Here is a 9,611-nt window from a genome sequence, read left to right on the forward strand (position 1 = left end):
TTAACACAGAAAAACAGGCAGGACCAGGAAAGACCAGACCTGGTGTGCCCGCTTTGAGATGGTTTGAGAAGGAGAAGATGAAGACATATCCTTCCAGAAAGCAAGAGCCAAATTAAACATACATTGTGGTCGCAGTTCAAGCTGTGTTGTGTGTATTTATGTGTTTACACAAAAATATTTTGAGAAGACTAGAAGATGGTGAACGATGTCATCTTCAGTGGTAGAACATGGCATTTTTTTTTTTTTTTTTTGGGGAGGTTTTTGCTATAGGGCACGTGTGCTCGCCAGACAGACAGAGGCAGAGAGATAGAAAGTGAGAAATCACCCCCCGGGGGGATGGCTGTGCCGCAATCCCTTCTCCTCTATTCTCCTCTCGGGATCTTGGGCACACATGCACGTGTGCCTGGCATGAGTTTTAAGCCACCAGGTCCAGGACTTGAACCGCGGTCAGCTACATGGGAGTCCAGCAACATAGCCATTACACTAACTGCTGGTCCCAGAACACGGCTTTTTCATGCTTTTCCTTATTTCTCAAATGTTCCATAATTAATATATATTTTTTTTACTTAACTTCTTATGATGAATAATTTCAGACATAAAGGAAAGTAGAAAACAGGATAAAAATAGTGTAAATAAGACCTACAATTTAGGTAAATAATTTTTAGCCTTTTGCCATATTTTTTTCTTTATCTATTTTTGGATGAACAATTTTAAAGGAATTGACAGGTATCATAACACTTTAACTCCAAATAATTCAACATATGTCTCTAAGAAGTTAAGTCTCTTATATTAATTACCATGCTGCTATTAAAACAAATTATGTGGTTGTGATGCCTTTTAAAGTTACAGGAGATAACAGGGCAGGCGTGGGTGTGAAAGAACAGGTGGACCTGGCCGCAGAGTTGGGGTGAGCAAGTCTCATCCTTAAGACCCAGGGACAGGGGCTGTGATTGGCCTCAGGCAGATCTGTACCAGGGAGTAGGAGCCAGAATATGGCTATATGTATTTGTCCTCAGTGGAGAAGGAGGACAACAGGGAACTTGTTGAATCTAGACATTAACTCAGGCTTTAAAAAAAGGCTGAGTGGAACCAGCATTTAGCATGACGGCTATGTCGTTGGACTCCCATGTAGTCGACCACGGTTCGAGTCCTGGACCTGGTGGCTTAAACTCATGCCAGGTGTGTGAGTGTATGTGCATGCATGCCCAAGATCCCGAGAGGAGAATGGAGAAGGGATTGTGGTGTGGCCATCCCCCTAGGGGGGATTTCTCGCTTACTGTCTCTCTGCTCTCTCTCTGTCTTTCTGGTGAGCGCATGCACCCTATCGCAAAAACCTCCCCCCCAAAAAGAAAAAAAAGTCAGAAAGCAGAACTGCAAGAAGAAAGCCTGGTGGGGGCTTCTCATAGAGTGAGGCTAACAGCTGGGACTCTGAGAGGAAGAGCCCAGACCAGGCGGACAGCTGGTGACCCAGATGAGTCCAGGGCAGGGAGCACCTGAGTCCGGGTGCGCTCTTTTTTTTTTTTTTCTTTCTGAATGCTTGTGTGCTTCGCTGCTTTACTACCTTACACCTGCCATTTTCTCGTGTAAAATGTCATTTTGGGGACCTGGCTGTAGTGTGATAATTAAAAGAGCCAGCTCCCTCATGGCCAACTGAGGTTCCACTCTTAGACTCGGTGGCTTGAAGACACACTGGGTACTTGTGTGCAGTGACCCAGATCTTGGCGACATGGAGAAATAGGGGGAAGGACTGTAGTGTGACCACACTCCAGGGGGTGGGGGACTTTCTCCTTCTCCCCATTTCTCTGTTTTGTGTTTTTTTTTTTCTCTTTTTTTCTCTCTCTCTGGTGAGTGCACATGCCCTCTGGCAAAATTTAAAAAAGAGAAAAGGTCATTTTTTCTGACTTGAAAAGATGAAAGTCACATCAGTTCCAAGGCCATCCTCCCCCCCTCCGTGATCCCCTTCCTTCCTGCCACACCGCACGCTTCGCTTGCTTTCTTTCTTTTTCTTTCTTTTTTTGGAAAGGTTTTTGCTATAGGGCGCAAACACTCACCAGAAAGACAGAGAGAGACAGAGAGACAGAAAGCGAGCACCCCACCCCGGGGGGCGGGGGGGATGGCCACGCTGCAATCCCTTCTCCTCCATTCTCCTCTCGGGATCTTGGGCACGCACGCACACGCACTCTGCACTTCACATTTTTCTAGACACTGTTGGGGCCTCGACCCGGGCTACGCTGCATTCTCACTAACAAGGAGGAGCCTCCTCTGTCTCCAACAGCCATTCCTCGTGTGTTTATCTCCCAGGCTGCCCAGCATAGTGTCATCACCCCATGGATAGCTCTAGGAATGAAGGAAAGTGTGGTACTAAACAAGTGGCCCTGCCCACCGTGGAGAACCTGTGGGGCAGATTTCCACATGTAGGTAGAAGGAAGTCACCCACAGGAGGAACAGAAAAACACAGCGACCGAAGAGGAAATTCACTTGAGTCAAAGAGAGATCGCACTGTACATCGGGAACCCACGACCCTACAGCCGCAGAAGCGCCGCCTTCCGTTTTCAGAATGTAAGATGACAGAGGGGTGCACAGAAGAGGAACAAGTTTTACTGCTTTAGTCGGGTCACAGCTCTGTAAACAGCGCCCATGAATGCTGTGACTTCATTACACTTCTCCTAGCCTATTTCATTTTTCTAGTCCTGAAAATGGAGTCTCCACAAGAAGTCAGTATGACTTTGATGAACTAGGATGTCGGCCTGCCTTGTGCGTGTGTGCACGTGCATTATGTGAAGAATAGAGACAATGAAGTCCTGTATGACAAGCTTAGTTGGACGTCGTCATCACAAAACATTCTTTTCTTCTCTCAGTTCGCCCCAGCACTAGTGTTAATAAGTTAATAAGTCATGCTGTGTAAAAAGAGAGAAGTCAGAGGAGGATTAGGGAGTGCATTAGTGGTCGTGCATGGGGGCTCAGGAACCAAGCTCCTGGACGTGAAGGCTTGCGAGTGTGTAACCTCGGGCAGGGGACAAAAGCTCTGTCCTTTGCATCTCCCATCTGTAAATGCAGTGGCATCAGAGATAGTCTCTACCTCAGTGCTGTGTGAATAAACATGTTTGTGCATTAAAGGGCTTAAAATGGTGCTAGCCGCCTGTAAGCACCCTGTAATTGCTAATTATTGTCAGTTCTTACACTATGTATCCGACTAGGGGACTCAGAGCAGCCTCGCACAGCAGAAAGAGGATCACCTCTGGGGAAGACCCTAAGCATGGCTTTCAGCTCCGCCACTTAGCGAGCTCTGTGACCGGACGGTGCAGGTACCCCATCAGACGTCATTGCCTGTATCTAAGAGAGGAGCGTACTAACGCAGTATTGGAAGGGCTACCGAGAAGGCTAAATGACACAAAGCATGTAACTGTTATGGAGCTGGCACGTCGTAGGTGGTCAGGAAGTAATTAGCATCACAGGAAGGGAGCTTATCAGTGAAATGAGCATGAACCTGAGGTCCAGACACTTTGGACTTCCAGCAGCCTGGCTGCCCTGGCGTTCCCCCATCATGGGTAAAGTTGGAACACTAACACCTTTTCAAGGCCAGAGCTAGTGTGGGTGAGATTTTTGTCTCCCAGTGAGGGTCGTTCTCTTTTTTTTTTTTTTTTGGAGAGATTTTTGCTATAGGGTGCTTGCGCTTGCCAGACAGAGACAGACAGAGAGACAGAAAACAGGAAATCACCCCCCAGGGGGGATGGCCATGCCGCAATCCCTTCTCCTCCATTCTCCTCTCGAGATCTTGGGCACGCACGCACACGCGCCCGGCGTGAATTTAAGCCACCGGGTCCGGGACTCGAACCGTGGTCGACTACGTGGGAGTCTAGCGACATAGCCATTACGCTAACTGCTGGTCCCGAGGGTCGTTCTCTTTATCATTATTTATTCCCCAGTTCTGCAAACCACCAGCTGAAGGCCAGTTCTGGCCAGCCACTGGCTCCTCTATTGACTGAGGCCAAGAATGGTTGCATGTTTTGGAATAACTGGGGCAAAACTGAAGAAGAAAATTTTGTGACTCATGAAATTATATGAAATGCACATTTCTACGTCTATCAGTAACGTTTTCCTTGCACATGGCCTTGCTGGCTTGTTTCTGGGCTCTCTGCTTTTGCACAATGGCTGATGTGGGTAGTTGTGGCAGATTGGAAGGTCTGCAAAACCTAGAACATTTATTGCTTGGGAGCCAGCTGGTGGCATGGTGGTTAAAGCAGTGGGATCTCACATGGCTAATGGTACCGGTGTGTTTGCATGTGTGCCCAGACTCCCAAAAAGAGATTGGAGGAGAACGGATTGTGGCATGGCCATCCTCCCTGGGGGGGGGTGTGTGTGTGTGTGTGTGTGTGTGTGTGTGTGTGTGTGTGTGTGCTTTCTCACTTCCCTCTCTCTTTCTCTCCTGTGTCTCTCTCCCGCAAATGCACAGGCCCTATAGTAAATTTAAAAAATAAATAAATAAAGTTTGCTCATTCCTTTTCTACTTCACTTTTTCTTAAATGTAAAGATTAAGGAGCAGATAAATAAACAATTTTTCGTTTATTTATTTAAATATCCAGAGCTTAGAATCTAGTGTCTTGGTATCAGCTTACTAAGCCAAACACTGACATTTTCTTATAAAATTTGATATTTGGGGAATTATATAAATAAGGAAATATTGGTTACATTTCTCACGTGTCTGACTAGATAACTAAATATTTCATTAAAAAAATCCTAAAATGTTTTTATCTTACGGTATCACTTTTGTGTCCTTACATAAACTATGCTATCTCTACATTATCTTGTAGGAAGCTTTGTTACAGTCTGAAAATTAATGGAATTTAAAATAATAAGCTTGGGGACAGCAGATGGCATAATGGTACATTGCTGGACTCCCATGTTGTTGACCATGGTTTCAGTCCTGGACCTGGCAGCTTGAAACTCACGCAGGGCATGTGTACATACGTGCCCAAAATCTGAAGAGGAGAATGGAGAAGGGATTGCAGCACGGTCATCTCCCCAGAGGGTTGATTTCTCACTTTCTATCTCTCTGGCTAGTGCATGGGCCCTATAGCAAAAAATCTCTAAAATAATAATAATAAATAAATAAAATAAAATAATAAACCTACAATCCTATACCAGTGGTAAACTGGTGATGTCTCTATATTTACCACTGGCTTTATTTCCTCTTGAAGCAGCATGTGGCCTGACCACTGTTCCCAGGCCACACCCTGCTTCTCACCAGCCATCCTCCACACCCCCTGTCCCCTGCCCACCCTCCCTTCTCTTTTAATTCTCTACTGACAAAGTAAAACTGAAACTGAGCAACAATTCCAGATGGTTTTGTTTCTCTTCTGATTTGGGGCACTTTAGTGTATTTAGGACGAAAGAAAATTAGTATTTTTAGAGTGACACTCTATACACGAGACAAAGAAACACATCTAAATTGCTTGACTTGGGCATTTTAGAAAACTTGTGCCCTGAGCAACTCATTCTAGAAAGGCGGGTGATGGGTTTGCTGTGGATCAGGGCTCAGTTTACAGGACTTACATATTCCAGAGCCTGAACTAAAATGGGCCAAAGAACAAAGACTTAGGCTCTCCTTCTAATTCATCCCTCCCTCCCACGAAATTATCTCCTTCTATTTAACACATAAATTTAAGAATATATCCAACTACTCAGATAACCTATTCAAAACAATCTTAGGAATTAAGTCATTAAAACCGACCACTTTTTAATCTATCAATCACATAAATCATTTTGTTGATATGGAGCTCTTAAAAAATTAATCAGAAGCTTTGGTACAGATCTTCCCTCACCAATGGGCTAAGGGTTGAAAGGAAAATTTTATTTACATTCAGAATTCTGCCAGAGGAACCAGTCATAGTCAAGATGTCTGGAATTATTACTTAGACAAAGCGAAGCTAGTGTGCTGGATGGGTATGAACTGGCGCAAGTTGGTTATTAAATAAATATTCCAAGTTGCAAGCTTGCCATTGTCCACAGTGGGGATATTTCTTCCAGGGAAACAGGCACATGTAAGAAATCAGGGCTTCCTCCACACCGCAACCCACCATCGGTGGATCAGGCGCACCACTGGGTGTGATTCAATAAGCCGTGCTCCTGAGGCTCTTTCTGGGGGGACGAAAATGTCCTAAATCTGACTTACGGTGATGGCTGTATCATTCTTTAAAGTTATTAAAAATCATTGAATTGTACACTTGAAATACATGAATTTTATGATATGTAAAACACATCTCAATAAAGTTGTTAACCAAAATGTCTCCAAATCCACTGACGAAATACAAACATTATTGGTGGTTTTAAGACTCAAGGACAGGGTCAGCCTGTGGCACAGTGGCTAAAGTGCCTGGATCCCACATGGCTGACAGTGTGTGTGTGTGTGTGTGTGTGTGTGTGTTTCTCTGGGTTTTGTGTTATGTCTACCCCTTGCATATGGAGGGAGGACCAGTTGCATGTCACCTGTGGGGTTTGCCCGCAGTCGCTTTCTGCTCTTAGCATCAGAATGGGGCAGAGACACCTCTTTCATCTTTTTTTTTGGAGAGATTTTCACTGTAGGGCGCGTGCGCTCACCAGACAGAGAGAGACATAGAGACAGAAAGCAAGAAATCACCCCCCAAGGGGGATGGTCACGCCGCAATCCCTTCTCCTCCATTCTCCTCTCGGGATCTTGGGCACGCACGCACACGCGCCCAGCGTGAGTTTTAAGCCACCAGGTCTGGGACGCGAACCGTGGTCGACTACGTGGGAGTCCAGCGACATAGCCATTACACTAACTGCTGGTTCCCAACCGTCCTTCATCTTTGCCGCGTCGGGGGGGCCAGCAGTACTCAAGTACGGAGTCTGGGTTCGAGAATGTTTGTGTAATTAGAGAACCAGAATTGACATCTCCTTGGTCTCACTTCTCCTTCAGGGCCCCGACTGAAGTGGGCTGCATATGCCGGTAAGGACGCAGACAGCAGCGTAGACGAACGAGTCACTAAAGCTCTGGGTGAAGGCTGCAAGTCCGGCTTTAGTGCTTAGACTTCACAGACACTGTCTCAGACACACGCGGAAGGCCTTTTACCTCTTCTGTTGGGGGACTGGATGTGGAAAGGTGGAGAGATCCTGGAATTTGGACTTCCTAAGAAGAGAACATTCCTTTCCAGAAAATCCTAGCTCTCACATCTGACTTGCTGTATGAAATGACATTCAACTAGGAGACTTCAACTTTAAGATATAGAGACAGAAATTAGCGAGAACTTTTACAATACAACCCCAAAAGACAAAATCTCTGATGTTTTAACACAGAGATTTCATCTGTTTTTCTCTGGCTAAGCCTATGGTCTCCATCTTCACCATTTAATTGATGTCTGACGCGGTAAGCCAAGTTATCCAGCCCTGCCTGGTGCTTGCTTTTGTCTTTTCTGAGATGGAGATGACAACAGTTCCTAAGTCAGGGGGTGGGGAGATTCAGAGCTGTTGTCCGGGCAGAGGACCGGCCTCCACCTCTCCCGAGCACAGGTGTGGAACCGCCCTGGTCCTGATCTTCCCCGTGCTTTGGGTGGAAGGCTCAGCTTCCCTAGAAAATCCCCCGCCGCTCTTGCATAACTCCTGCCTCTTCTGTTACACATCTCCAGGAGCTGTCTCAGCTGGGTCCCTGCTTAAAGGCAGGTCCCTGATGACCTCACCCCCCTACACTTACGTGTCTGACTCAGAAGCTGCACCCTCTTCCTGGACAGTTGGTATTTTACAGGCTCCGGGTCGCCCCTACAGACCTACCTGCATGCAAGAGCCCATGGATGAGAACTCAGCATTAAGAAGCCGCGAGATTGCTGCAGAAACTTCCTCATTTTCTCTCTTTTGAAAAAGTCCCTCTCGCTTACAGTAGGGGGGACGCTGTTTCCCCGACCGGCCCCCAGCCCTCCTGCTGGCAGTACTAGTGCGCACGGCTCCTGGTGGCACAGCCGTTCTCAGCCAGAGCAGTGGCGAGGAAACCCACCACCCTCAGCTCGGAGTCCCAGTCCTCAGAGAACATCCAACACTTGACTTAGGGCCCATTTTCTCAACCAACCTGTTTTTAACATCTGGAAAGTGCCAATACTTCTACAGAGTTACAGGGGACAACTTGGAAAGGGTGGAAGGTTGGCTGGCAGAAAGGGGGCGCGGAAGGCAGTCGTTAGCCACAGCGAGGTGGGGTGGGAGTGCCTGTTCTCCAGGAAGCACCCAGAGAAGCACCTGCTCTTACCCCAAGTCCTGGAGCAACTCCGCTTCTCCGTCCAGTCTGCTCCACAGATCCGAGGGGTCCCGGGTGCTCATCTTCCCTTCTACAAGTTCTGCTCTGCCCATTCGCCCTTCCGGTCCACTGAGCGCCTGTCAGCTGCGGTGGCGGAGGCCGAGGGAGATGGGCTGGGGTGGAGGGGGCTCCTCGTTCTCCGCTCCTCTGAGAGAGGAGCCGGCTGTAGCTGCTGCGTCGTCAAGCAGCCAGGAAATGAAACCGGGCGACTCCTCCCCCGACATTCACCCTGCCACCTTGGCCCTAGGCACTGGAGGAGTGTCTCCACGTCAGTCAGGAAGTATGCAGACTTAGGTAGAGCTCTGAGGACACCCACTGCCTGCAGCCAGGGAAGCTGCTCGGAGGAAGCAGAGAGGAGACCATGCACCTGGGGCTGCACTGTGGGTCCAGAGGGTGCTGGAGCTTCTCCATCCCTCGGGTTTGCAGAGGGGCACACCCCGCATGCAGCCACCTACTTCCTGTCCTGTGCACGGGCACAGGAGCACAGGGAAGCTGCTTTACTGGGGGCATCCTCAGAGTGGGCAAAGACATCAGAGTCAAGCCCCTGGAATCGGAGACCTTGGTTTGGGGTTACCGTGATAAGGTGACTCTGGCGCAGGGTCCAGAAAGCCTCACTCTATTTTCCATGGCCTGTTCCCCCTGCTCAGGAAAAAGAGATGCCATCATATTATAGTAAATTGAAACAGAAATAAGGAGAAGGGCAGGTAGCCAGCCAGGCGGGTGGTTACCAAGTGCCGGTGAGAAGGGAGCTCAGTGCCCATCCTGTGCTCTTGTGGATCGTGACTGGTCATAGGTACAGTGCCCCCTGCCGGCCTTACCGGCTCTGTGCTTGCCATTCTGGGAAGTCCCTCTATTGTACTTGCCTTGGCCCATCTTTTTCTGCTAGTCCATTTAGGCTACGTGGTGAGTGGACCTGACCTTGACCTCTAATGTGTGTTGGTGTTTGTTCTTTTCTTCGTGGCAGTCTGTGGGGCCTCATTCCATGTGCTTCCAGATTGCTCCTGATTTAACAGGCCTCCGCCAGGCTGCTAGGGTCCAGACTCTGCTGCTCTGGTTATCATTGCTCTCTCCAGATGTCCTTGGGGTACTCAAGGATTTACTGTGCCCCGCCCTTTACTGGGATTGGGCGGGCGCAGCTCTTACAGGGATTGACCAGGCACAGTCCTTGCTGGGATTGGCTGTGCACAGCCCTTACTGGGATTAGCTATCCATAGCCCTTACAGGGATTGGCCAGGTGCATCCCTGCTGGGATTGTCTATGCACAGCCCTTGCTGGGATTAGCTATCAATAGCCCTTGCTGGGGCTGGCTGTG

At 48.2% G+C, this 9,611-nt stretch overlaps 1 protein-coding gene across 1 annotated transcript in view; it reads right to left on the reverse strand.

The window, feature by feature from the left end:
• DAPP1 (dual adaptor of phosphotyrosine and 3-phosphoinositides 1) overlaps positions 1-8,534 on the reverse strand; it is a 54,415-nt gene extending 45,881 nt beyond the window's left edge. The window contains exon 1 of the mRNA XM_006152160.3: positions 8,252-8,534. Coding sequence (XP_006152222.1) covers positions 8,252-8,352 — 101 coding nt within the window. The 5' untranslated portion in view covers positions 8,353-8,534. The remainder of the gene's footprint in view (positions 1-8,251) is intronic.
• Between the last annotated feature and the right edge of the window lie 1,077 nt (positions 8,535-9,611).

This window comes from Tupaia chinensis, unplaced genomic scaffold, assembly GCF_000334495.1.
Source record: "Tupaia chinensis unplaced genomic scaffold, TupChi_1.0 Scaffold000340_1, whole genome shotgun sequence".
Taxonomy (NCBI): domain Eukaryota; kingdom Metazoa; phylum Chordata; class Mammalia; order Scandentia; family Tupaiidae; genus Tupaia; species Tupaia belangeri.